Here is a 27,725-nt window from a genome sequence, read left to right on the forward strand (position 1 = left end):
AAGGATGGAGTGGGAAATAGGGAAGAAGAAAAGAAGGAAACTGAGGCTGTACAAGAGAGGGAAAAATATAGAGATGCGAAATACTGAGCTCGTTCAATGTAGGTGACCCAGAGTGATCTTGTTATAGTAATCAGGCGAAAATGATATCAAGCTATTGGCACTCAGAGAAAGAACTACTCAACAAGAGAGGACTTCTTAACAGTTTTATATTGGTAGGTACATATGAATGGAACTTGCTCAACGGTCAACCCCTCCTCTTTGACCTGACCAGCTGAAGCCATCCCTACCGCCATCAATAGAATTCTACCCCACTACCCTAAGGCTAAATATCAGTGAGGTTAGACCGCGTCCCACAACGCGTGTTGGTGGCAGCTTCCTGGGGTACAGGGGTATGTGCTGCCTAAAATGGCGAGCAATCAACACGCGAAAGCTCGTGATCTTGACCAAAGAGACCCACTGATGCCTGGCTTGGAAGGCAGCATCTGCTTAATGAGATGATCGTTATCACATTCAATGGTTTGGTCGCGGTGAGACAGCGTGAATTGGAAATATTTCCCACCAGGCGTCACGAAATGGCCGGCGATGGACTGTTTGGGATTCTAGTCAGGCAGAAGACCCCTAAATTCCACTCGAGTCGAAACTGACGGTCGATCAGTCAGCTAAGAGCTTGACTAAATACAGACTATTTTAGTAGTGGAAGCCAATTGATGGAATATGATAAATTATACGATCTCGTGAAGACTTGTACCAAATTATGAAATATCCATCTGTTGTCTTCCGGTATCTTCATTTGGATAAACAACCATCCTATTCTGTCGGTCCATGTAGCTTGAATATACCTACCTACCTCTGCGATTGAGTTGCAATCAATGGTACAGTACGAAGTATAAAACTGCAATTGCCCCATGGCATGCTTCGGTATTTGGTGGTAACAACTAAGACTACCTTATGCCATAGAAATGAATGAAAAGGGAGCCATTCAGAGGCTAAATACCTACCGCTACAATAGCACATCTCACTCTAGATTTGAAATCATACTGCAAAGTGTAGGTTGGCAGTAAATTATGAGAACAGTGAATCACGTGCTCTCGCACCTCCCACTTTAGTTCCAAACGCGTGACGCGCTAGAGCGGGACAGCCACCTCCAAACCCTAGGCCATGATAACAAGCAGAGCTTTTCCAGTTCAATCGTTTTACCACGACTCGAAACATCATAATATACTAACTACTCGATGTTTCTGACAAAGGAAGCTGAAAGACGCTCCGACATCATAGTGTCGGCTTCATGACTCGCAACAACCTTGCCGAGCATTTGTCCTGGCTGTTGAACGATCAAGCCTGCTCTAGGCCTGTAACGCCATCTTTTCCAGTCTGTAGCGACTCTTCTCAGATCACCCTGCCTCAATCTCAACACACAAGCTCTCAAACACGACCAAACAAGAGGGCTACTACATCTGACCACCCTGAAGTCGCTACTCGAGGGAGAAGCGACGCGTTGGGTACATCCAATGGACGGGCTGGATTGGGTCCAACATCACGGCAGACGGACCAGGTGATATTCGACGACGAGGAAGACGCCATGGGACGCCTTGTGCTCAGCTCGAAAACCAAGAAACCCAGCCTTGTTTCGAAACCACAGCAATGCCCTGCGCCTTTAACTGTCATTCCGGACATCTCAACCCAGCGAGATGTTACCCTCAAACGATCGAATGAGCCGCCACCAAAAAAGATACAAGCTCCAGTATCAGTTTCAGCCCGACAGCCCACGAGTAGTCCCGACTTCCCAGAGCTCAAGGCTGGCGGTATTGATTATATGGACTTGACCGACGATACTTTTGCCTCTTCCGATTCATTGTCTTTCGGTAGTGACGTGAAGCTATGGCGCGAAGACTATGCAACTCGACCAGAACCCGAGCCGGCCGTGTCAAGCGGTAGGAAGAGGAAGAGCAATGAGATTTCCAAAGAGGAATTTAGCGATTTTGGTGATCTACCTGACGTCTACGAACTTTTAGGCACCGAACCTCCACCTCCAAGCCCGACCCGGTCCGCTCGACGCAAGAATGGTCTGTCTAGTGCTCGAACTCGTCAAATCCGCGACATCCCATCGATCAGCGAGGAAGACCATGTTATGCTGTCGCCTTCAGCTCGGGTTCGCAGCCAGTTGGTCGGCGAGAAGAGGACAGCCCCCTTAAATGAGTCCAACCAGGACCTGGAAGGTTCTTCAAACCTCTTGAAGGCACCCGCAAGCTCTGGTAATACCAAGTCACCACTTCGAGCACCATCGCTACCGCCACATACAGTACCTACAGGGGATGAACTAGTTATCCCCGACTCTGATGACGAGTTTCTTACACCGCCGTCTCATAATGACTCTGTCACTATTTTGAAGTCTTCAGCGGTTGGAAGCGATAACGTTGAGTCGCCGGATCCCAAGCCCCCTATATCTGCTGTCAAAATTGACCTCCATACGACCTCCCAACGACAAATTTCGTCTGGCTCGACTATCACTGGCGAGCCAACAAGCACAACAAACAGCTCACAGTCTAATAGGCTGATAACTGGTGATGCTCCTCACGAGTCATGTGGTGACGTCTTTTTTCCCTCCAGCCAAGAACCCGTTCTTCTCAAACAATTGGCTTCCGACTCAAATGCCCTGGCCAATTGGGCGGAGTTTCTCGATAGACTCATTCAAGAAAATGGAAAGAAATTTTCGCAGGCAATAAACGAAAGATGGCCGAAACCGCAACGTGCAGAGGTCAAGGCTGAGAAGGAGCGTCTGAAGCGGCAACGATCTGCTATCGCGGAACTCGCTGGCCCAGTCGAAGAATACAGAATCCTCGGCGAGAAACGAGAGAGTCTGGCTCAGCAGATCGCTCAAGCCTATGAGGAGAGTCTCGATACAGATGAGGACGAGGTTCGGTTAGATGATCTTACGGATGAAATCCAAGAAGTTGAGGATGGCCTCCTTAAAAGCATTCGGGATGCTAGGCTCGATGTTGGTGGGTTTCTTGCTACCACTAACACCTTACATCCTGGTCCAGCCCCTACACCAGTTGTCGTACTAGGTACTCAACCCGTCTTTCAAAACAATGTCAATATGTCGATGGCTTCACGAGATGCCATCCCAGCCTGCGAAACGGGCACTCAAGTGGTTCATCAGACTCAGTTACCCAAAACAAACGCCTGGAACCCCCCAGCCTCTAGAATTGAAGCATCGCAAGGGCTGAGCGTTCTTTCACAGGAGGATACCGACCCTTCTGCACTATTCCCAAGAGATCCTACAAGAGTATCAGGAGCGCCTTATCAACAGGGTCGGATACTTAAGTCTAGGCCAGTAAGCCCCATCCCTGTGGATGCAGAGTTTGATGTCAGTGACGAAGAGCCATCGGATTCGGAAGACATCCAGTCTCGTATCCAGGCCCGGCCCCCGAACATCTTCGCGCATCTGAGTAGCAGTAGCCGACGGACGCCACAGGCGACACATCACCGAGCGGGCGATGAATTCAGTGATTTCAGCGACGATGAGGAGATGCTCGCTTTTGCACAGGACTACGAGATCCGTCAATCTCTGGCACCTGAATCGCAAGACCAGAGGAAGATTTTTTCAGAGACGTCGGGCAATGCGTCAGCAGCGACAAAGTCACGAGCGGTATCAAAAAAGTCGCTACCCTTGATGGCTACTGAAGCGATCCCTGCCCAGCTGATGAAGTACTCATGGTCATCCGAAGTCCAGAGGATGCTTAAAGATCGATTCAGAATGAAGGGTTTCCGTTGCAACCAGCTTGAGGCAATCAATGCTACGCTTGGTGGCCAAGATGCCTTTGTACTAATGCCGACGGGCGGTGGCAAGTCACTGTGCTACCAACTGCCGGCTGTTGTCAAGACTGGAAAAACTCGTGGTGTGACAATTGTTGTGTCGCCATTGCTCAGTTTGATGCAAGATCAGGTTGATCATATGAAAGCTTTGGGGATACAGGCCGTTGCATTCAATGGAGAGTGCTCAGCTGAATACAAGAGGCAAGTCATGAGTGCTTTCAATGAGAAAAGCCCGGAACATTTTCTGGAACTATTATATGTTACCCCGGAGATGGTGAGCAAAAATGTCAACTTCAACAACGGGCTGGAAACGCTTCATCGAAAAGGGAAATTCGCACGTCTAGTGATCGATGAGGCACACTGCGTCAGTCAATGGGGCCACGATTTCCGCCCAGACTACAAGATACTTGGTCAAGTACGTCAAAAGTACCCAGGAGTGCCTGTCATGGCCCTTACAGCTACCGCGACCAAGAATGTCATTGTTGATATCAGGCACAACCTTGGAATGGACAACTGCCAGATTTTCTCTCAAAGCTTCAACCGTCCGAATCTGTACTATGAAGTCCGGCCGAAGACAACAAACGACAAGGTTATGGACGCAATTTCTTCTCTTATACATTCCAGATATGCAAATCAGAGTGGAATTGTCTATACAATCTCACGAAAGAACGCTGAAAAGGTTGCTGAAAGCCTCTCGAATAAAGGTATAACGGCGAGGTTTTATCATGCAGGTTGCGATCCTCAGGAAAAGGTCGAGGTTCAGAATTCCTGGCAGAGAGGACAGGTTAAAGTTGTGGTTGCTACAATCGCATTTGGAATGGGCATTGACAAGCCTGATGTGAGGTTCGTTATACACCATGGTCTTCCAAAGAGCTTGGAAGGCTATTATCAGGAGACCGGCCGCGCAGGCAGAGACGGCAATCCTTCTGACTGCATTCTTTTCTACGGAAAGGCGGACATAAGAGTCCTGAAGAAGCTGATTGCGGATGGGGATGGTAGCCATGATCAAAAAGAACGCCAAATGTCTATGCTGAATAGGGTTACGGCTTTTTGTGACAACAAATCTGATTGTCGAAGAACTGAAATCCTTCGCTATTTCGGGGAAGACTTTTCTGCAACACAATGCAGAAAAAGCTGCGACAACTGCAAGGCTGGGTTGACTTTCGAGCAACAAGACTTTTCTGAATATGCCGTTGCTGCCATCAAAGTTGTCCAAGCCCAGAACCGCATCACGGCAGTGCAATGCTCTGACATCCTCTTGGGGAAAAAGTACCCCACAAATGAAGCAGAACTTTCGGACGAGTGGCATGGCATGGCAAAGGGCCTTAAGAAACATGAGCTGATCCGAGTCATCGACAAGTTATCGGCTGAAAAGGCTTTCAATGAGGATAACCAGGTTGGTCGCCATGGCATGGCGATTCAATATCTGCGTCTCGGACCAACATATCGATCGTTCCTCTCGGGTCAACGTAGGTTGATGCTGTCGATTCAGGTGCCGGAGCCTGGTGCAGCCAAGAAAACCCCCAAGTCTCGCTCCAAGAAAGGTAGCAAGGCATCGGCCGAGGAAGAAGCCTCGAATATGCCCTCCACGTACGTTTCTTCGCCTGTCGGCCGGCAGAAAAAGAAGTCGTGGACGACCGAGACTAATCGTGGGAACACTGGGCAAACATCATACTTGTGGGAGGATGCAGGCTTTGTAATGGACGATGATGATGACTATGACGACGCCTTTGATAATCTCCCCCAACATCGGCCGGCGAAGCCACCCTCTCGTACTTCCGGGCCGCCGATATTGGTCGATACCGACATGGGAAGCCTGGATGAAATACACCGAGACATGGTTGAAAGTTTTGTGAGGGAAGCAAAACAAACAGAGGAGAAGATTCGCAACCAGAAAAGCTTGCGAAGGCCTTTGTTTACCGACAAGGACTTCCGACTCATGGCTATTCACTGGACTACCTCCCCCGAGAAGATGCGGAGGATCCCAGGCATCGACCCCGACAAAGTCAACGACTACGGCCCCCGGATCCTCCGCATTTTGCAAAAACACTACAATCACTATCGAGAAGCCATGGATCCTCGGAGTGGTAGCCGAGATCAGGACGTGGTGGACCTTATCAGCTCGGAAGTCGAGATGGATGATGAGGCCCTTGAGGATGAAGACGGCGAGGATTCGCACTACTTCAACGGCAGCTCAAGGCCCGATGTGCAGGCATTTCACAGCAGGCTTCAGACCCTTGGCAGCACACAAACTCAGGCCAAGCCGCGAGCGTCTAGCAAGAGCAGCGGAGGTACGAAGAAGTACGCAGGAGGGAAAAGATACCCCAGCAAGAAACCTACAAGTGGCGTAACAAAACGCAGAAGTACTGGTGCCAGCTCCAGCCGTAAAGCTAGCGGCTCGTCGACAGCAGGCAGAACCTCCGGCGCAGCCCCAAAGACGCTCAAGAAGAGCGGTATAGGGTTGATGCCCATGTAAAGCAGAGATCAAGTGCAGCTTTCTTTTTGATTCACGAACCCGACACTATTAGAGCATGGAGATGTGGATACGGATACAATTGGCAGGGAAGAAGTGGAGGATGGATGATGAACATTTCAATGACATGCATGGGCTTTGATCATACCCCTTTCCCACGAAACTTTGAAGAATCGAGACTCCAAACATTAGGTAGATGACAGTGATTTTTGAGCGGGCGGGAGTTGATGGTGTTTCTTCTGCATGGGCGGCGATTGGGGGCCTCAACTCGTTTCGATTTTATACACCACACAACCCTCGGCGTTTCTGGGATGCACGCATAAACAAGGAGCTTTGCATTAGTCTAGGCCTGCTTTTATACATTGAGGTAGCTAAGTAAGGCACCTGTGCCGTGGCATGGAGGATAATAAAGCCTGATTGTCACAAAACATGCACATGACAAAATGAAAAGAGAAATCATACAACGGACCAGCAACGTTCTGCTTTGGTAACTGTTTGCACAGTACCCTTTACTTCTTTGATTAGAGTTCTTTCTACATCTAGACAGGCGGCTCGTAGAGCAGAAGCATGATGCGAATGTTACGATGCAGCAATATTGTGCCAGCCAAGATTACCACTTAGCTTCCTTCTTCTCCGTCCTAATTACAGCACATTGTGCACAATTTGGCACAAAAAGAAAGGAAATGTCGAGCGAAAGAGTTTGGCTCGTGGCCGGGGACTACGGAGTCCAGACAAAGAAAACGGGAAAGCAAGACTGTGTCATCTCTTCAGTTATGCCCCAAACTCCTTCAACCGTCTTGATGTGATCCCGGTACGCCTTGCTGCTGAAAAGAATTATTTCGTAAATGTTACGCCAGGCTCTTTGATAATGTTGAGACCGATAGCGAGGTCCCGAGGTTCGTATAACGAAATCAAATCGATGGAATGTGATGTTACAATGGAACGGAAAGCATCGTTCCTGGGCGAGGCTGTTAACAGGCTATGATACAGTAGAGGTGTATAGCGTTCAATGTCTCCATCTTGGCTTTGAATCTTTCGGCTCAGCAGGAGAAGGTTTACGCATTGTAGACCGAACACTCGAGACAGAGGCAGGGCTGGCCCGGCCGGTTTCTGTGGGCTGAGGTAGAAGACTAATCCTCCTCGAAGACATAGCAAGGGAACTAGCAGGCCTGCTGTGTCGGTCTCCATCGAGTCCGATAGACCTTGAGGCCTGAAGAGACGAGCGTCTGCCGGAGAGGGCCGTTGTTGATTGATGAGAAGCCAGGCGTGGCTTTGGCAATGGCTGAGAGTTTGCACTAGGGGATGCAAGCCTCTCCCGGAATGAGAGGTTCGAGTGACTGCCTCTAGTGGGCGTTTCTTCGACTCTGGGAGACGCTGATGAGGCACGTGCTAGAGGGCTGCGCAACGTCGGTAGCTTTGAGGTGCTAGAACCTGGTGTAGTTGAGCCAGCGGATTTATGTGCGACAGGGCTCTTTTTAGCATATGGGCTCGGTGTCGTTAGCGTAAGAGGTTTAAAGTTGTGACCAGTATCGACATCTGAAGTATTTGTCGAACCGTTCCAACGTGGGCGGTGTGCAAGCTTCGAATCTGGCCGTTTAATCTGACTAGGCGGCACAGTGGTAGTAGACGAAGAGCCCGTGATGGTGGAAAGGCGAGAGAAACCCGATTTCCGGCTTGTTTGTGATGTTGGTGCTGGCAGTGAAGAGTGTCGACGGTTCGGAGGAATTTGGCGGCTGGCAGCACCTGGCGTAGCCCGTACTTTTGGGTTCTTTGATAATGGCGTATGAGGATCCAGTCCCAAACTCGACATGATAACTGACGATGGTGGTGAGCTGCCGGGGGTTTCACGTCCGCTACCTAAAGTTGAGCGATCGTTTGAGAGCATACTGGAGATGGAATCCCGCAGCTGCTGACCCTTATCTGCATGAATTTCCTCAATCAATGACTCTGCGTCTTTCATCTGCTGTTTCAAAGCCTGCCACCTATTTTGCATGTCGTTATGCAATCGCAGAATTTCACCATTAACTGTTAGCCGCTCACTGACACCCTTGTCAATGATTGAGAGGACACGCTCAATGGCTGGCCCATAGTGCATTCTTTTGGCCTCATAGCTTTCCAACTTCTTCATCATAGCAGGCTGGTTAGTCAGATGCATACCGGAGTCGGCAGCCTCTCGAAGTTTGAGGAGAGAGCGCTCGACAGACTCTTGCATCTTCTGTGCTTGCCTACCAGCACCTCGGAAAACGATAACCCATCGATCCTCACCTAACTCCTTGCGTAGTGACTCAGCATCCTTCTCGAGCTTCTTGTAGCTAGCATCAAGTCCTTCACGACGCATGTTTAGCTCCTCACAGGCTGTGGGAAACGATGGCTGGGCCCTCGCCTCAAACATGGACAGCCGCATCGGCAGGAAGTCGAGAGATGCTCTCAGAGGCTGCATTCGAGCAAACAGAGCCAGTAAACTCGAGTCGTCCTGCGACAAGGTGGGCGTGCCTGGTGAGTTAGGTGTTACTGGAAAGGTCGGAAGGCTATAACGACTTGGGGCCTGCAATCGAGCGGCCTGGATAGGGTTCTCTTCCACAATCGTCTCAAGGTCCCCAATGTCAACACTGTCAGCGTTGGCAGCCATCAAGCTCTTGTGTCGTCGTTCTTCCATCTCAAATACAAGTCTGCTGAGTTCGTCCATTTCCCCTTGTACATCTCCGAGAACGTTGTTCCAAAGTTCCTCCCACTCCATAGCTATTTCCACCTGAGCTCTTACCACATGTAGCGTCCTGCGGATTTTCTCCCACTCATGAATGACTGATTCCATTTGCGAAACAGCTTGGGTCAGGTCTTGCACAGATACGTTGGCAACATCCCTTCTGCCTTGCAACTGCTCGATAGCTCCAACATAGGCTTTGACAAGCTCCTCGAACCGAGTGATAGCCATTTCGACTTCAGCCAGGCCCTCGCGACCACCAGCCGCAGCCCACTCGACATCATCTTCGCTATCCAGGCCTTCCACGACTTCCGATGCCTTGGATATCCAGCTCCTGATTTGCTCGGCAGCATTGATCAGGGCTTTGGCAGCTACCTGAGCCGTTGGAATGGCAGTAACTTGGCTCGCTAGCGATTCGGCATCTGGGAGTTGCAGTGACGTTAACTGAGCAAGCTGAGAGGCAAAAGAAGCGCGCGATAGCGTGTATATGGAACCGGGACGGTTATGGCCAGGTGTGAAATATGAGTGGAGGCTGGGAACGTAGTCGGTCGGGGGCGTAGCCGGCGTAGAAGTTGCGATTGGTGGTGTATCCTTCGGGGGTGGCGGAGGAGGCAGGCCTGCGCTATCAGGAGACGGAGGGCGTGTGGTGCGCTCGATGTGTTCGCGGCGAGTGTCCAGGGTGACCTTTGTCCCATTGCCATTGGTGTGGTCAGGGAGCCGATACTTTTGAGTGTCCATGTCCAGGGGTTCGGGGGTTTGAATCTCGGGCAACAAGGCCACGGCAGAATCGGGAATCTCGACCTTGAACAGCGGTAGCTCAGGATTTGGGTCGTGGGCGACGGGCTTTGGTGAGGAAGAAGCGCCGGCGCCCTTCCACGGACGACCGCGCCGGGCGATGACCGATTTGACCGAACCCGCTTGGTGCTTCTCGTCGAGCTGTCGAAGCTGGTCTTCGTTCAGGCGGCCGATTCGGTCGTTTTGAGGCGTTATCGGGGGCGTGGAGAATTTTTGGGCGCCAAATCCCAAGGCTTTTAGTCGGGCAGCTAATCCTGGTGAGGTCTTGCGAAGAGCAGATGATGGTAGGGGTGACGTTGGAGTAGGAAACGGGAGAAGAGCGTTTGTTGACGTTGACGTTGTTTTTGTTATCGTGGCAGGGGTTATCGCGGCTGAGGCAACAGCAGTCGTGCTACTCGTGGGCGTATCGGTGACAGACGAGGCAGAAGAAGTCGGAGTTGTGTCAATAATGGAAGATGAGAAAGTGAGCAAGCTGGAATTAGGATCTGGGGTGTTGGTGGAGGAGGGATTGGCTGAACCAGGGTTGAATGGCAGGTGAGATAGTTGACCAGGGACATCAGCGAAATTCAGCAGGCTGTCCGTGGGCACATCATGGTCCTGGTCACTGTAGCAGTTGCCGCTGGCAAGCTCGCCCAGGTCGGTAGGTCGGTTAGTTTCAGGGCTTGCAGTAGGCGCCGATAAAAAGGGATCAGCCTTTGACATCCAGTCGCTGTCGTTGTTATCTTTGACGGCTGAGGTCGTCGCGTTCAAATCGATGGTGTTCATCTAATCGATGGAGTTGGCCCCTCGGAAAGCGAGGGACAGGTGGAAACCTGGTTAGAAATTGGGTGTACCAGTCCAAGTTATGAAGTGCAGATCCAGGTTCCAGAAGCCAGGATTTGTTGAATGGGGTTTGCACTCGAGATTCAGAAGCGAAATGTTCTTCGTAACCCGTCAATGCGCAGATGAAAAAAACAAAAACAAAAAACAAGACAGGGCAGATTGGATGATTGTTGGTGAGGCGTGAAATGTCCAACTTTTTCTGCGTAACTGTCACAGAGTGTCCTTATGCACTGAGAATCTCTCCCTCTATGTCCCTGAGACAAATATCTTGCCTTTCAGTGCCACTAATCACTCTGGCCCAACCGTGCGCTATCAAAATGTCATGGTGTGGTGCAGCCTTGATCGCTGAGGCCAATGCGAACCCCAATAACCGTGTCGGGGCAGAAAGTTGAAGTGAGAGTGGTCGAATGAATACGACGCTCTCACATGCACATGCACATCTAGGATGTGATGGATGGGCTGAGGGTTGCTGTCAATGATAGCTTGGGTGGAGCTAGCGGCCAAGTTTTGAGGGTCCTATGTCGCGGAGATTACCAGACTGCCAGCCACTGATTGGAGGAAGGTAAGGCAGCGCGCAAGAAGCGTACCTCAGTACTAAGGTGGGAGACTGCTGCAGGAGTGTAGGAGTAGCTGCAACAACAGAAGCAACTTCTGGTGAATCAGAAATGACCAGTCAAAGGTTTTTACGCTGCCGTTTAAGTCGATTAGGAGCTGTCGTCTCGGCCTCAAGCTATAACTTCGCCTAGCTCAAATAGGTAGACAAATGATGAGCAGATCGGCAGGACAGGTGCGTTGGTGGAGAGTACAACAAGAACAGTCGGATCGGATCAAATGTTGTCGCAGAGGAGAGTTCAGATGGGACCGAAGTATTCGAACTCCCATCAAACGCGAGCAACACGGCTATCGTCCAATGAGGACAGAGAGACAAAGAGAGTCAGGCGGAGACAAAAGGGGGCCAACGTTTCGGACAGAGTATTTGAGAAGAGAATAACACGATGTGTCCAAGATGAAATGACTGTCCTAGGTGGAGAAAGGCTGAGCTGTAGTTGGCAGGACAAGAGAGAAGCCAACAAAGAAGAGTTCGTAGTCAAACGCTTGTAGTCAAAGGGTAAAGAAAATCTTGCCGGCAACTTAAGGCCTTGAAGATTGGTTGTGACTTATTAGATGGGGATACCTAAATGGAAGGGCCAGAGGCATGGAATAGGTACCTGGCTAGGTTTCGGCAGGTACAAGGTTGGTAGCCAAGGCCGGCGAAAATACCTAACATGGGAGTTCAGTTTGTATTAAAAAACTACCTGGGGGAAAAAGAATACATAAAGTGAAGAATAACAAAAGTTAATCTCAATCCGGCAATCAGAACGATAGCCAAAGAGAAAGGCCAAATGAGGTAAGATGGAAGCCACTGAAAGTCAAAGACCTGAGCATAAAGAAGGTTTATGAGCTGTCGTTAAAGCAACGGATACAAGCTTCGATGAACACGGAGTCTGCAAACCTATAGATAAGAAACCCGCAGGAAGAAGTATGTACAATTGAGGGGTTTGAATTCCATACCCACCTGTTCGTAGGTAGTCTCGTCTCTCTGTACGGAGTACAATACTTGAACATAGGAAAAGACGATTGACGCACACTGACCTGGGATAACTGCCGGGATTGGATCATAGGCTGCCTCTGATTTGCTTGCGAATTGTCTGAAGAGCTAGATCCCTGGTCAATGATCTCGCCTAGCAGCAGCCGGTCAGAATTAGCGTATATCGACCTGTCCATGGGATAGGCTGCTGTCGATCCAAAGGTTGCTTAAAGTGAGGAAGCTTGTAAAGTGGACAATTAGTTGATTGGGAACAGAATATCACATATTTTCAGTCTCGAATTAACAGACATTGAGCCGTACGGAGCCACGAAGAGAAGCTATTAAGGGGAAGATGCTGTAATAGAGCATGTGCAATATTATGCCAAATGCTGGGAGATACCTAATTGGCAGCAGTTAGTCAAAAACCTCAGTCTTGCCAGTATCGTTCATTCACAAACCTTGAGACGAAAAGGATTTAGAAAAAAAAAAAGGAAAATAAACACTGCCAATACCTACTCCGTACATACATCAGAGGCATCAACATTGATCTATTCATTCACCAATTACGGCTAGATTTGGGGAAGCTTGAGCTGTAAGTGCATGAACCCAATAACGGAAGAATTAACCATCAGGCCCGTCCCGAGCCCCAGGTTCGACTTTCACGGGGTCCAATGACCTTTGTTGAGCACGGAGCTTTCTTGTAAACGGCTCCTTGTCGTCATCGGGATGGAGTTCCAATGAAAGTCTGAAACTCGTAACTGCTGATGCCCATAGCAACGGGCCCAGTGCAGGCAAGCAAGAATTCCAATCAACCTGGACGAGATTAGCATGTCCGATAAAGCCTGTGCTAGAGGCCCAGCCCTCTGAATCTGCAAACCCACGATCCGTTTCTGTACAATTGCAGGTTGCCCGGGGATATGATACTGGCGTGCTGTCGGTTATCGACAATTGTGATATTAATAAAAAAGAGCTTCGCTGCTGTCCTAATCATGCCGATGCTATTGCTCCATATTCGATCCCCCCCTTTGGCCCCATCTATTTCTTCATCCCTGACATCTGACCGTGCAATTTGTCGTATTGATAAACGCTCCTGTACCAAATTGTTCCAGGCTCAAGGAACGGGTGGTCGGTTGTGTCCAGTCGACGGCCTCTTATTTGAGCTCTCTTACTTGAAGGGCTTACTGGATGGTCTTGCCATTTGTACCAGCTTTCTTTCCCTCTCTTTGGCGCTTGTGGTGCCGATCTCAATCCTCTTCTGTCCCAAGCCATACAGGTAATAAATATATGGTAGCCCTTTGTCGACTCTAGGTACATCTCAGACCGCCATCACGACGGGATAAACGAATAGAAAACGTACCTGTCGACTCTCCCTCTACCTCCTTCCGGCTCCTGCTACTGTTCCTGCTCTACCGATTAACCCTGACGACACGCGGCTTCTGGAAAACACGAAATCTTTCTTCAATCCTTGCTCTGTTTACGACCAGCAGCTTAACTACTGGGTAGGTAGTTAGTTTCTCCATCGTCTGTTAATCACCCCTGTCACGCGTTGGCCCTTCGCTGCCCAGTCGGTATCCGTAAGAATTGGAGAACTGGATGTGTAATTTTACCCTGGCTTTGCCCGTGCCCATGCCTGTCCCGCCAACCACTGACTGTTTCCAGGCATCAGGTCGCCCCATCGCCGTTGGAAACCCCCTGGATATCATTCATCCATTGAATTTCCCCTTCCCGTCTTGTCGCCGTCAACTTTTTAATTAATCTAATTCCTCCCCCCTCCTTACCTGGTCTCATCTTGTCTTGCTGTCCTGTCTTCTGTCTTTGCTACCCCTCGATTGCTGCGTATATTCGATCCTCGCCTTTTCTGTTATTCGCTCTCTCGATCACTGTCCCTCAGCCGCAGCGCAACCCAGTCGCAGTTCCCGGGCTGATCCATTATCAAGTCCCAATTTCTAGGCCAAGCTATCCCCGAGATATCGTGTGGGACCTCATCTCTCGTGTTTGTGAATCTGTGTAAGTGCAGATCATTCTTCACAGACACAACGTCACCGTCAAAGGTCACAGGGTTGATCTCGCGAGGGTCGATCGACTATTGTACTACTACGCATCGATAAATCAAATTCAAGCAAGCTCTATCACACTCTGCACTTTCTTTTGTTTAGCACGGTACCCGCATAGCATCTATAGCATGATGGCTGCCACCAACGATCAGACACCGTCATTTCGCTGCGACTCCCCGCCTCCGGACGCTCTTCCAACACCAGCTATCGGTGCATGTCCAGAGCTCTCCCGCTGCTTGTCGACGACATCCTCTTGGTCGCATGGCAGTAACGATGCCAATCCTCGGGATGCTCTGGGCATAGAGAAGTTCAATCGTCATTCCACCGGAAGCCTCGACACTAGCATGCTGAAGAATCGCCATCCAGATATTTCGGCCATTTCTCGTCACTCCAGTTATAACTTTGACGGCAGGAGTCGCCGACGGGGATATATGCGGCCACAAGGAACTGATTTTGCCGCCAGCGCCCGATCCCGCGAGAGCGTGATGAGCCTGGGCAGCATTGCGCATCTGCAGTACTATTTTGCTCGAACAGGCTTACTTGATGGCAAGGGTGGTCAACTGGCCAGGAAGAAGCAGCAGCGCGCCACCCTGGATCTCTCTTCCTTGGACACGAATGCCGAAGCTTTGCCCAAGATCGTTGGCTCGGATTTTGACTCGTCATACGCTTCTACCGACAGCAGCCCAGATTTCAGCTCACAGGGCTTCGGTACCGACCTTGTTGAGTCTCCCATCGAGGGGCTGGATGATTATTATGAGGACAACTTCAGTGACCTTGGCGGTGATATGCTCCCACCGACTGTGAGCACGTATCACCACCGTGAAAAGGTGGTCCCCAAGCCACCCACCATTCTGGAGCTCAAGTCAGAACTCGAGCAGACGCTTGGCGACGCTAAGAAGGCACTGAATGAAGTTGAGGCGCGAAGAACCGGTACTTACGAGGAACCGTCCAGTGCCCCTGACTACCCCAACATGCCAGCGGAAAACACACAAGGGTGGTTTGAGCTGCAAGGAATGCATATTCTCGATGTTGTTACGTTGGCAATCCGCGCGGCAAAAATTTATTACACAGCGCACGAACTGCCTGACCGTCTTGACTCTATTAAGCCCGAGAAGCAAGTCAGGGCAGATCTGTTGGCTGTCATGGAGACATTAAGGCAGATGGCCACCCGAAATTTCAAAGAAGGTATGAGGGAAGAGGAGATCAAAACGATGAATGGCTGGGTCGAGAGTGTCTTTGATATCTTGAAAAAGGAACAGGAGATCGAAGACGCGGAGAGGGCTGAACGGGTCGGCTGGACATGGCTCAAGGGCGACTGGGCTGGTCGCGAACTGGAGCGGGAACGGGCGTTTCTCATGTCCATGGACACGGTTTCTGAACCTTTGCCAGAATGGAAGTCAATGTCGCCTTCAGATGCGAAGCCTACCCCTTTCCTCGAAGCCATGCAGAATGGTGTGCGACTGGTTAAACTTCACAATGCCGTTGTGCACAAATCGCGACGACGATTTGGTGCCATTGGAAGCTTTCATACTGATACCCAGAAGCCCTATCGTTGCGCTGACAACTTACGGTACTGGGTCAAAGCTGCCGAACTGCGCTTCGAGGTCATGTTGAAAGTCGATGTGCTCGGAGTCCAGTACAACACATCTCCACAGGCTTGGATTGATTTTGAGACCGCCATTCTCAAGTGGTCTCGCCATGTGCGCGAGGAGATCACTCGCGAGCTTGAGTTATAGCAAGCGAATCTTGGACGCTCTTTTTTTTGTTTCTGAAGTGACGAGGGACATGCCCAGCTCGATTCACTAATACCCTAATGATTGGACGTTGAGGGCTACATAGGAGTTCACTTTGCTGGTTTTCACTTTTGTTTTCTTTGTTATTCCTACACTTTTTTACCCTGGAAAGATCATCTGAAATTGCATATTGTGCAAAGAGCATACCGAGCTCTTTTGTTCGACCGACATGACGAAAGCACTTTGGAGCACGTTATTTTTATATTCACCTTCTTAAACACGACCGGCTTGGAGAGCCCGGCAAAGCCCTTTTCTTCTGAGACAGAACTCCCACTACATTCTAGCATATACCCATTGCATAGGCCTTAACGCGGATGAAGACATGTTCAGCTTCAAGCTGTTAGACTGAATAAATAAATAAAGAAAATATATTATACTTGTCATCTTGATTCTCCGCTCTGTCATGTGAATTTGGATCACAAAGGGTTTACATGGGACTAGTCACGTCTGCGAATGAAGATTTTGATAAATGAATATAAGTTTGTATATTTTATTCCTCCTCATCCTCCTCCTTTTTTTTGTGGTTTAATCTTTTTCTTTTTCCGCCTATGCTAAATATATCTATATATCGTAATTAGGTACTCAAGGTATTCGCGCCAAGGGGGCCCAAACTAAAAAAACCAGAAGCTGCACGACGTTATCGTGAAAATGACCAAAAGCCATAGCAGCTGTCAAACTCCATTACAAGTGTGGATATCATAACATATCATTTCCAACCTTTCCCAATCCTTACTCAATATCGATCTTGTGGATCTCAGTCCACTCTTTCTCAGCCTTGGGCACAGTAATGGCTAAGACACCATCCTCCATCTTGGCGGTGATACCCTGACCATCAACCTCGTCGCGCTCATCTGCTCCCGTGGGCGGCAGAGCTACGTTGCGTTCAAACATGCCGACCTTGCGCTCGCCAGAGGTGAGAGTGCTGAGGAAGGCTTCATCGCCAGGGCGGTGAACGACGCCTGCGATCTTGAGAAGGTTGCGGTCGCCATCCCAGTTCAGACCAATATCCTCTTTCTTTGCACCGGGGAGGGCAACGTGAATGACATATGACTTCTCGGTGTTGAAGATGTCGATAGGTGGGTTAAAGGAGGAGTCGGACGAGTCATTGGTGTTTTGCTCCTGGTTCTGGTTCTGGTTCTCCTGGAACTGCTCGCGCATGTTGCGAACGAAAGGATGGTTGCCCCATCCGCGGAAGAGACCAGCAAGGTCAAAGGGGCCACCGTAGGGGGGAGGGGGAGGATGGGGGCCGTGATGAGGACCATGGTGAGGACCGTGGGGGAAGCCACCGCGGCCTCGACCTCGACCGCATCGAGGGCCTCCACGGCCATGGCCACGGCCACGACCTCGCCCAGCCCATTCAGGCCGAGCTCCGCACTGACTCTCCTCAGGAGCAACTTCTTCGGGGTCAGGGACGTTCATGGTCTCGTCAGACTCGTGGCTTTCACCTCTGGCAGCTTGCTGAGCCTCGTTTGCCTGCTGGCGTTGCTCGTTATGGGTTCGACTGTCTGGAGCACCTTCACCAGCGAACCAAGGACCCCAGACGAAGCCGTCAGCCTCGGGGGGTGGAGGAGGTCCTCGTGGGCCATGTCCATGCCCATGGGGATGAGGAGGGTGAGGAGGGTGAGGGCCAGCTGGCGAACCGAAGGGGAAACCGGCCATGAAAGAGGGAAACGGAGTCTCAGTCTGGTGATCTACTCCCCGTCCAGTTGCTTGGTTGGGATCAAAGTGCTGAATGAAATCCCAGAAGTTTGCATTGTTGAATGGGTTTGATTGTCGACTCATTTTGTGTAATGGATACTTATCAAGTATGGGTTGGTTTATAGTAGTGATGATAGTGAGAAGGGGTCAAGAGTGTTTATAAATGTAGATGATGTAGAGGAAGCTGGTGGTGAATATCGTACCATCCAGTGTCGACATAGCATACGATTTATATATAAAAAAAAATTCTCCATTGAGACGGGCTGCCAGATGGGGCATCTCATCCGCTAGGAGGCGAGATCTAGACACATGCGTAAACCGCATCGTAACCTTGACTAGGCACAATAGACACACGTACCAGACTCACATGAAGTGGTCGAACCATTTGGATCAGCAGAGAAGGCAAATGCGTTTGGTTCGGGACATGCTTGTTGCCGCGCGGCCACTCACTCGCGCACTCACATCTCGTTGAAATCGCCCTCAGAGAGTAACTAAGGTCTGGCTTGGGCTGGGGGTTGCGTGAGGGAGCATGATCGGTCCCGAGACCAATAAAACACCGGGGGCGAATAAATTGGGCCACACTCCGAGTCCGTTAACTCGGCGCCGGTTTGTGTGTTTGTGTTTTTCGCACTATTGTAATGTGCGGATGGCGACTTTACAGACAAATACTATTATCCGAGCTTATTCGAAGGTAAAAGCAACTCAAAGAATTATTCAATGACGATTCGTGGGCTACCTAATTTCCGTCGACTGCTGAGTCATTCGGCAATAGGTAGGTACACGTCAGATCAATCAGTCTGCCAGCAGCCGCGTGGCCTCTAATTAATTGTCTACTGGGCTCTGAGATCAAGTTTAACATTAACAAGATTTTGCTTGAGTACTCTGTCAGGCGCGCTGTGTGAGAGATAGTCTTCCTTGAAAGGATGGGTGATCCTGAGATTCAGTCTCAACACACTCTACTCAGAGAGTGTTGTCTGGAAACCTTTTTTTTTTTTTCTTTCTTTCTTTCTTTCATTTTTCTGATAATTTTTATTTATTTATAAACCTAGAAGATATCCAAATTTGTAGGTATCTTCCAAATGCTCTTGTTTTGTTCTGCTTTCATTCCGAGATCTCGACAGATTCGCACTTTTGGCCACACCTCCTCGAGTTTGCCCACTTACACGGCTGGTCTACGTCACCTGCACCATCAACCATTTCGCACGCGTGGAAACACACGACTACCAGTGTTGATTCGACATTTCAATATGCTTGTCTGACTCACTGAAACCAAACAATAACAAATAGTCTATTGATTGACGTCGCCCAAGGCCTTCACCCAGCCAGCAGCCACTTTAGACCCTCGACGGCATCCCGCTCACGCTTCTGCGATATCTCAAGTTCTGGAAATATAGCCCAGAACGCATGAGGAAGACCCGGATAGATGTCAATCTTTGTGGGCACTCCCTCGTCCTTGTAGATTTGTTCAAGCACAATGCTGCAGTCTCTGACAGGGTCCATCCCACAGGCCTGAAAGTAAGTCTTGGGAAGGCCTGCATGACTGGGGAATGCAACCGGAAAAGCAAGAGGGCTCTTTGGGTCAGGTCTATACTTCGCTGTGAAACCTGTCAGTATAACCTAGGTAGGCGTGGGAGAGTTGCAGGCATACAGTGAATGAATTTCATCGACTCTGCGCTAAACACGGGGACCTTGGCATTTTGCTCATAGCTGATGAAGTACTCCTTGTACTTTTCAGGGACCGTCTGATCATTCACACCGGAGGTGATTGGAGCATAAACACCCGTCAGAGGGTGCAAGGTCTCGGCGTCTCTATACAGGTGGGAGATGGTCAGAGAGATATCGGCGCCTGAGCTGGTACCGCCAATGATGAAGCCTTTGGACGGGTTGATTCCAAGCTTGTCCACATTTTGAGACACCTGTCTAGTTTCAGCATTCCCGCCTTAATCTCCTGAATCAAGGTTCACTCACCCAGATAGTAGCATCAAAGGCGTCATTGATTGCTTGGGGGAACACATGTTCGGGAGCATGGCGGTAATCGATGTTCACAGAAATGCCTCCCAGCTTTGTGAACTCGACACATAGTCCTGCTTCAGTGTCAAGATCACCTGTGACAAAGCCTCCACCATGAAAGACAACAAGCCCAGGACGTCCGTCAGATGGCACATCACCATTGGGTATGTATGATCTGGCGTCAACTTCAAAGCCATCTCTGAGAGGAATCTTGAAGTCTTTGGTGTGGTATGAAAGTGTGGCCGGGTCAGGTTTAGGTCGATACTGTTTCAACTGAGCCATCATTTCGCGAAAAGATTCCAGCTCAGTGTTCATATCCCATCCGTTAAGCATTGGGTTATGGGCTCTGATGATCTGAAGGTTGTGAATAACTTGTGATGTCTGAGAGTATTGGACAACTTACAGGCTCAAATTCTGGATGCACATCTCCAAGGGCACGGATTTCCTCAATGTTAAGCATGGTTAATTTGTTGAATAGATAGAACGAAGACCGTCTTTTTATACCTGGCGAGTTTGCCCTGGGTCCGGGAGCCTTTGGCTTTATAGTTAGGACTCCAGCTGATGATCTGTTGAGATGAAGGCTCGGTATTTCTCAACATTCACAAGACAAAGCGATTTACAGCTCAGATTCAATGGGACTTGCGGTGACTCACGCAATTAGGGGCTCGAGCAAAGCACAGGATGGATTTACGAGCCCATAGTAAGCCAACAGAGGAAAGGGCCAGTAAAATGATTGGATACGACTGCACCTTCATCACTCAAGTTGCAGGATATGTCACCAAGCGGGTGAGAATCTGCCCTTGTCGCCGGCGTAAATCCGTGAGGCCCGGCGAGCGGGTGGACCCGCGATGTCAGTCCCCGGGAGACGCCGGCTCCAAATTACAGGGACCATTTTCCCAGATCGGTAATTTCGTAAACATCAAGACCGATGAGCGAGAACCGCGATATCGAGCTGGATAGGTTTGTTCCCAAGTCCAAATCGGGAACACTCATAACAATGGATCTCTCTACCGGATTGCATTAATTGCCTGACGGTAAAGAAATGACGTCAGAAGAGAAGCGCGAAGGCCTCGCGACTCCACGTGAGCCGTGAGAAATGATTGGTCAGCGGCCTTAGTAGACAGAGCTTAGAAATCTGACTCCCTGGCGCATTTCGCCATTGGAAACGAATGATCGGATTCAGGTCAACTTAGCCGACGATCTCTTTTCTTGACTTGTTAATTCACAACCACGAATTAAAATCAGACACGATGGACGCAGCTCAGACAACAATCTGTATGTTAAAGCCTCCAAAGCACTCAATTGCTCTTAAATTCACACTGACATGGCCCTATAGCTTCACCCGTGGGCGCCGCCGCAAATGTTGCGTCCCCTTCCACCACAGCTGCTAGCAAGCCCAAGGTGAGCTTCTCCTTGATCAAAACGGCTCTCAATTACTGTGCTAACACCTCTATAAGCCCTGCTGTGTGTGTAAGGATGAGAAGGCTAAGCGTGATGAGTGTATGCTCTTCTCCAACGCAAAAGATCCTGCCGCCGACTGCAAATCCCTAATCGACCAGTACCGATCATGCATGTCGGGATTTGGATACCAGGTGTAAAAGGTCCACAACTTCACACGATGGAATGACTTCGGCCATAGAATATGACCGTGTACAACAGATGCAATAAATGTAGAATAAAGGGCAATCCATGCATGTTCCCCTCCGGAGAATATCGTAAACATTGATGGGTCCGCAGTGGCGTGATATGTCCTCTTAATTCGTAAGTGATGCGCATTCCTGAAGATTTGTCCTTGTTCGCCGCCGGGTCAATGTGAGTAAAAAGAAGAACTCATAAATGTTCGAGAGTTTGATTGATTGTGAGTGTCCGTCACAGGCTCATGCGCAGGTTCATTTCCACTAGCCTGCCTTAACCTCAAGAATGAAATGTCCCGACAAGAAAACATGGCCGTGATTTCCAGTCATTTAGTCTTCTTCATATCGTCTTCCCTTCCCCGAAGGCCTATTTTCATCATGGACTCAACCTCCTGGGTCTTGTTGACTAGCCGAGAAACGAGTGTTTCCATCTGCTGCTCAATGCCTTTCCTGCGCTCTACTGCTTCCATAATCCTGGTCACAGAAATGGCAACCGCGCGCACTCTGCCAATCGTCAGTTGTATCCCTGAGATCAAGCTCTGTTGGACTGTATACTCTTTTGTTCGTCGATCTTGTTGAAACCTGGCGATGCTGCTGCGTAACTTGTCCATCTCTGTAGCCGACTCCTGAACAATAGCATTCATGCGCTCATCTCGCCCCTTCTTCAACTGCCATCGAAAGAGTCAGCGAAGATCCGGTTATGGATCAGAATGTCGCAAATCTTACTTGCAAAAGGCGACCATGAGCTTTTGCAGCAAAATCGGGTTTGCCGTCCTCATTGCTGGAATAATTCGACTCGTCACTTGCAGCCATGGTTGAGACGGATCGCAGTGAGTAAATGCACAAACTAATATCGTAAAGCTGAAATGCTTGGGTTAGACCGAAAGGAGTTGTTGAAATATTGTATGAACAAAACTTTCTTGGTACCTCAGGTACCTTGAGACGACATGTATCGCAAGTAAGGTAGGTAAGGTTGCAGATGGAAGGAGCGGACTTGCCTTCCACCACCGGTTTTCCAACATTAATCACTAGGTAGCGAGTACACATACAACACAGTAGAAGAACTCAATCAATCACCACGCATAAATTATAGGATTCACCATACTCTATAAAATGCAATGCTTTTGGCAGATCCAGAACCCATTTTGGTATTTTCATACAACCCAAGGCAGATGCTGCAGGGGGGGATATCTCACTCTAGCGGGTTAAAGCAATGTCGTCTATCCTCAGAATCATCTTGACTGTCTCGGCCGCCAGCTCGATCGCGCTTGTGCTAACAAGAAGAGGCTGCAACACGTTCTCCTTGGAAATATTGGTGTTGACTCCTCCGGACTTGATACTGACTCCTGCATTCTTCTCTCCCATCTCGTGTCGGTGTCGTAGCTCCGTCACTACCTTGATACTGTTGAGACCGGCGTTCTCGGCCAGTGTGGTGGGAATCACCTCGAGGGCATCCGCAAAAGCCTTCCAGCAGATTGCCTCGGTGCCTGTCAAGCTACGCGCTTGCTTGGATAGCTGTGCAGCAATTTCAATCTCAGGGGCACCACCACCAGCGATGAGAGCCTTCTTCTTCACCAAGCATCGTACCACACAAAGAGCGTCGTGCAGACTTCGCTCGGCCTCCTCAAGGATCAGAGAGTTGGCACCTCGTACAACCACGGAAACGGTCTTGCCGACAGACTTGGTGCCTGTCACCTTGACCATGCGCGATCCAGAAGACTGAACCTCCTCAACCAGGTCCGCATAGCCCAGCTTATCCTCAGTGAAAGAATCAATATCAGCGATGGGTTTACAGCCAGTTGACTTGCAGATGAATTCGACCTCGTCGCGCTCGATGTCCTTGACAGCAAGGATACCAAGCTTAGCCAGGAAGTGTAGTGATAGATCGTTGACAGCATCTCGCAAGATAGATTTCTGGATGAACAGAACGTTGCACTTCGCCTTCTTGATCTTCTTGGCCATGTTCAGGAGGTATAATCGTTCCTCCTTGACGATCTTGTCCATTTGTCGGTAGTCGTTGACCTGAATAGTATTCTCCATCTGTAATTTGTAAGTAAGAGGTACTCTTATGCAACAGAAATGGACATACATCAGGCTTGGGGGGACTCAGCTGGAATTGGATGAGACCAATTCGAGCCTTCTCCATACGGGCCGGACCACCAGCGTTCTTGAGCACAGGCTGGGTGAGGACGAGACCATCAACAAGTTCGCTATCTTCAATTGTTCCACCAACTCGCTTGACGATTCGAATGTTCTTAAGATCGACGTTATCGGCGGTCTTCAGGTCGATGGTCTTAGTCACTGAGTTCACCGCCATGGGCCCAAGCAAATTCGAATATTGGGAAACAATCTTGGACGACAGAGAGGTGTTGGCAGCTTGCAGTAACGAGGAAGTATCGCTCAGAGTGATTGGGAGGGACATGTCGTGTAGGACCTCGACGGCGGCAGCGGCAGCTCGTTGGAAGGACTCGGAGATGACGGAAGGGTGGATGCCCTTGGAGAGAAGTCGGTCGGCAGCACCAAGAAGACTTCCGCAGATAACGACAACAGATGTTGTGCCATCACCAGCTTCAACATCCTGGGCACCAGAAAGGTTGACAAGCATCTTTGCTGTGGGATGCATGACAGACATGCTCTTGAGCATGGTATTTCCATCGTTTGTGATAATGGTCTCGCCCTTTCCACCTCGAATCATCTTGTCCATTCCTCGGGGACCGAGAGAGGTTCTGATGGCGTCCGCGACAGCTGTTCGACTGTTAATATTTGTCAAGCCTGTTGTTGCACCAAAGGCGCCATACCTCTAGCGGCGACAATGTTCGAGGAGCGCACCGCCATGGGCTTCTCCTTATCCTGTCTAAAGTTAGCGGGGTGAAGCTCAAAAACCTGTCTGGAGCTCTTCATACTCGGAAAGTGGCATTGCTAGAGCCTCCCGCTGTAGGGGCTGGAGCTGCGACTGGGGCAGACATATTTTGATGATAATTTGGCGGTCCCTAGATCCTCAAAGCAAAGAAGTGATGTTGATGGCGGGGCTTTGTAGGAACACGACTGGACTTCTTGGAGATGTCCCACCTCCCCCCTAGGCTGCCCTACTCCGCCGTGGAATTGTCAACCTAGAAATTTTGGTTCGGGGATAGAGATCATCCAGCTCCGAGAGGTTCCTTGAGCTAACTCTGAGCGTCCTAGTCGGCTTTTGGCTCCAGCGGCACTATTACGTGGGTCCGTGCTCCAAGCTCGCTCAAGGCAACTCACAGATTACGGAAGGCATTCGGTGACACCTCCAACCCCAAACAATCACGACCACAGCAGCAACAATTCGACTCCCTTTGATCATAGTTTATCCACAAGTGCCCTCGTAAATACAGAAACCTCATATCAGACCCCTGAAGCACTATTATACGATTGGAGAGCCGCGGTCCTCATCATGGTCAGTCTCATTACAGGCATACAAGCTTAGTTGTGTCCTATCCCATACTGACAGCCAGCAACAGCCTTCCGCAACCGGCTCCAACTGGGAAAAGTACCAGAAGAACTTTGCCGACGATGAGGTAGAAGAGAAGAAGATTACACCTCTAACAGACGAGTACGAATACCTTCCTGGAAATGAGAGTGCCATTGGTCCGCTAACACCAGCGCCAGGGATATTCAGGTTCTCAAGACCTACGGCGCCGCGCCTTACGGTACATCTATCAAGAAGCTCGAGAAGCAGATCAAGGAGAAGCAACAAAGCGTCGATGAGAAGATCGGCGTCAAGGTTGGGCGGGAATTCTGCAAATGAGGGACAGACTTCTAACATCAATAGGAATCCGACACAGGACTCGCGCCTCCCCATCTATGGGATGTGGCCGCCGACCGTCAGCGAATGTCTGAAGAGCAACCTTTCCAGGTGGCACGTTGCACGAAAATCATAGCTGACGAGAAGGGCGACGAGGCCAAGAGCAAATATGTGATCAACGTCAAGCAAATCGCAAAATTCGTTGTCCAGCTTGGAGAGCGCGTCAGTCCTACCGACATCGAAGAAGGGATGCGCGTGGGTGTCGATAGGAACAAGTACCAAATTATGCTTCCCCTACCGCCCAAAATCGATGCGAGCGTTACGATGATGACGGTGGAGGAGAAGCCCGATGTCACCTACGGCGATGTTGGTGGTTGTAAGGAGCAGGTTGAGAAGCTACGGGAAGTTGTCGAAATGCCTCTACTGTCTCCTGAGCGCTTTGTCAACCTTGGTATTGATCCTCCCAAGGGAGCCCTGCTCTATGGTCCTCCTGGAACCGGAAAGACCCTCTGTGCCCGAGCTGTTGCCAACCGAACAGACGCCACCTTTATCCGAGTTATTGGTAGTGAGCTGGTTCAGAAATATGTCGGCGAGGGCGCAAGGATGGTTCGAGAGCTCTTCGAGATGGCCCGTACAAAGAAGGCATGCATCATTTTCTTCGACGAGATCGACGCCATTGGTGGTGCTCGATTTGACGATGGTGCTGGTGGAGACAACGAGGTTCAGCGAACTATGCTTGAGCTTATTACGCAGCTTGACGGTTTCGATGCTCGTGGAAACATCAAGGTCATGTTTGCCACCAACAGACCCTCTACATTGGATCCTGCGCTCATGCGACCCGGCCGTATCGATCGAAAGATCGAGTTCTCGCTGCCCGACCTTGAGGGCCGTGCTAACATTTTGCGCATCCACGCTAAATCCATGTCGGTTGAGCGGGACATCCGGTGGGAGCTCATCTCTCGTCTCTGCCCCAACGCAACGGGTGCTGAGCTGCGTAGTGTTTGCACTGAGGCCGGCATGTATGCCATTCGCGCAAGGAGAAAGGTTGCGTCCGAGAAGGACTTCCTCAGTGCAGTTGACAAGGTCATCAAGGGTAACCTTAAGTTCAACTCCACGGCGACGTATATGCAGTACAACTAGACATACTCACCATAAGGCAAGGTGTATTTTAATGCGGTGTATGAATACAGGGCAATTGGATGGCGGGAATATAGACGTCATAATGAACAAATTGCTTCTATAAGCATGCCCGAAAGTGAATTAATTGCATTAATGACTTGGTTTATGGTGCTCCCGATGCCATATTGATATCTGCAGAATCTATCTACTGTGAAATTACGCTGTGGTTCATTTGCAATCCGAATGCCATAAAACAAGACCATCAAGGTCCTGGAAAACCGAAACACCGTTCCCATGATATGCCCATGAACGCTAACGTACTATGAGTCCATTTCCGTACCATCCAAAGAGCAGATCCGTCGCTCAAAATACCCTGCAGAACTACCTTACCTAAGGCAGATGTGTGCGCCCAGCTTAAGCCCGAGAAAACCATCATTATTCGTCCACAAAGCCCCATAATGCCATGCATTTTCCGACTCATGAGCCTTCCATCCGGGAGAAGCAGCCCAAGCATGCGACGTCTCCTTCTGCTCCGCACTCAATACTGCACCGACTGCACACAACAGCCCGGTGTCCAACAGCTTTCCATCCCTTGTCCGTTTGCCGGGTTCCGTTCTTCGTATCGTTCTGTTCTTGTTGCTGTCTATCATCAACATCATCCATGTGGAACGACCTTGAAAGTACTTCTTGCTCCGAGACACCAGAGCCACCATCCAGATTCCAACCATGGCATTCTCTAATACAAATGAAGCAAGTGCGCTCGCCGCATCCATCGCAATTGGCAAAGGAGTCGAGATCAGATTTCTTGGTTGGTTTGCGGTGGCAGATGTTACAGGGAACAAGCAGAGAGCCTGTCACTCGAGATATGGCAAAGGCGGGCTGCACCGGCAGCATCTTAAGTTGAGATGAGCGCCGTCGGCGGTGGGGCGTGTTGAAAGAGAAATTGGAAGGGTTGAGGCCGTCGGTAACGTGAATATCGTCGCCGGTAATACGGGTTCGCTTCGAAACTGGGAGGACCTTTCGTAAGACTGAGTCCGGCCGTTGATCGAGGATATAATAGTCCTTGGTCTCCTCTGAAGGGTATAGAGACAATCTGGACTGCTCGTTGTCGACGCTCCATCGTCGCTTACGTCCTTCGTGGGCGTCTTCTCCAACGAAGGGCATTGTGGTGTGGTCCTTGCCAGGACTTATCAAGTATGTGCAGCGAGGCAAATTTGAGTATGGTAGCGAAACAAGTGTTGGTAAGATTTGACACGGAACAAAACGCTATTGAAGTATCCCAGCGGCACTGAAAGAAAGGCGAACAAGACGATAATCGAGTATGAGGGCGTGGAGGTGAGAGGAGGAGGTTGAGAACCAAATAGGATTGAAGGGGAGTGGTTAAGAGGAGCAACAGTGACTGGTCAACTTAGTAGGGTACCTAAAGAAGGCACCCGCTGTAACCTAGGTAGTGAAAAGTGGTTCCTGTTTG

General features: G+C 49.9%; 10 protein-coding genes across 10 annotated transcripts; 4 read left to right on the forward strand and 6 right to left on the reverse strand.

Annotated features, from left to right (window-relative positions):
- Window positions 1-1,285: 1,285 nt before the first annotated feature.
- On the forward strand, window positions 1,286-6,292 carry FPRO_01073 (uncharacterized protein; the record flags this gene model as incomplete). The annotated part of the gene is made up of 1 exon (XM_031219381.1): window positions 1,286-6,292. The coding sequence occupies one exon, from the start codon at window positions 1,286-1,288 to the stop codon at window positions 6,290-6,292; it is 5,007 nt and encodes a 1,668-aa protein (XP_031075399.1).
- Window positions 6,293-7,295: 1,003 nt separating this feature from the next.
- On the reverse strand, window positions 7,296-10,550 carry FPRO_01072 (uncharacterized protein; the record flags this gene model as incomplete). Its single annotated transcript, XM_031219392.1, has 1 exon — window positions 7,296-10,550. One exon carries the CDS (start codon window positions 10,548-10,550, stop codon window positions 7,296-7,298), a length of 3,255 nt encoding a protein of 1,084 aa, XP_031075400.1.
- Window positions 10,551-14,359: 3,809 nt separating this feature from the next.
- On the forward strand, window positions 14,360-15,964 carry FPRO_01071 (uncharacterized protein; the record flags this gene model as incomplete). The annotated part of the gene is made up of 1 exon (XM_031219403.1): window positions 14,360-15,964. The coding sequence occupies one exon, from the start codon at window positions 14,360-14,362 to the stop codon at window positions 15,962-15,964; it is 1,605 nt and encodes a 534-aa protein (XP_031075401.1).
- A 786-nt stretch (window positions 15,965-16,750) lies between these two features.
- On the reverse strand, window positions 16,751-17,803 carry FPRO_01070 (uncharacterized protein; the record flags this gene model as incomplete). The annotated part of the gene is made up of 1 exon (XM_031219414.1): window positions 16,751-17,803. The coding sequence occupies one exon, from the start codon at window positions 17,801-17,803 to the stop codon at window positions 16,751-16,753; it is 1,053 nt and encodes a 350-aa protein (XP_031075402.1).
- Window positions 17,804-19,033: 1,230 nt separating this feature from the next.
- FPRO_01069 (uncharacterized protein) lies at window positions 19,034-20,189 on the reverse strand (the record flags this gene model as incomplete). The annotated part of the gene is made up of 4 exons (XM_031219425.1): window positions 19,034-19,314; window positions 19,368-19,635; window positions 19,688-20,083; window positions 20,133-20,189. 4 exons carry the CDS (start codon window positions 20,187-20,189, stop codon window positions 19,034-19,036), a joined length of 1,002 nt encoding a protein of 333 aa, XP_031075403.1.
- A 790-nt stretch (window positions 20,190-20,979) lies between these two features.
- FPRO_01068 (uncharacterized protein) lies at window positions 20,980-21,327 on the forward strand (the record flags this gene model as incomplete). Its single annotated transcript, XM_031219436.1, has 3 exons — window positions 20,980-21,004; window positions 21,066-21,130; window positions 21,187-21,327. 3 exons carry the CDS (start codon window positions 20,980-20,982, stop codon window positions 21,325-21,327), a joined length of 231 nt encoding a protein of 76 aa, XP_031075404.1.
- Window positions 21,328-21,689: 362 nt separating this feature from the next.
- On the reverse strand, window positions 21,690-22,176 carry FPRO_01067 (uncharacterized protein; the record flags this gene model as incomplete). The annotated part of the gene is made up of 2 exons (XM_031219447.1): window positions 21,690-22,031; window positions 22,090-22,176. 2 exons carry the CDS (start codon window positions 22,174-22,176, stop codon window positions 21,690-21,692), a joined length of 429 nt encoding a protein of 142 aa, XP_031075405.1.
- A 384-nt stretch (window positions 22,177-22,560) lies between these two features.
- On the reverse strand, window positions 22,561-24,329 carry FPRO_01066 (putative chaperonin CCT4, cytosolic; the record flags this gene model as incomplete). The annotated part of the gene is made up of 4 exons (XM_031219459.1): window positions 22,561-23,403; window positions 23,453-24,108; window positions 24,162-24,213; window positions 24,267-24,329. 4 exons carry the CDS (start codon window positions 24,327-24,329, stop codon window positions 22,561-22,563), a joined length of 1,614 nt encoding a protein of 537 aa, XP_031075406.1.
- A 455-nt stretch (window positions 24,330-24,784) lies between these two features.
- Window positions 24,785-26,275, forward strand: FPRO_01065 (putative 26S proteasome regulatory subunit YTA3; the record flags this gene model as incomplete). The annotated part of the gene is made up of 4 exons (XM_031219470.1): window positions 24,785-24,787; window positions 24,852-24,943; window positions 25,000-25,114; window positions 25,163-26,275. 4 exons carry the CDS (start codon window positions 24,785-24,787, stop codon window positions 26,273-26,275), a joined length of 1,323 nt encoding a protein of 440 aa, XP_031075407.1.
- Window positions 26,276-26,731: 456 nt separating this feature from the next.
- On the reverse strand, window positions 26,732-27,418 carry FPRO_01064 (uncharacterized protein; the record flags this gene model as incomplete). The annotated part of the gene is made up of 1 exon (XM_031219481.1): window positions 26,732-27,418. The coding sequence occupies one exon, from the start codon at window positions 27,416-27,418 to the stop codon at window positions 26,732-26,734; it is 687 nt and encodes a 228-aa protein (XP_031075408.1).
- Window positions 27,419-27,725: the final 307 nt, after the last annotated feature.

This window comes from Fusarium proliferatum (genome assembly GCF_900067095.1).
Source record: "Fusarium proliferatum ET1 genome assembly, contig: FPRO_scaffold001, whole genome shotgun sequence".
Classification (NCBI taxonomy): domain Eukaryota; kingdom Fungi; phylum Ascomycota; class Sordariomycetes; order Hypocreales; family Nectriaceae; genus Fusarium; species Fusarium proliferatum.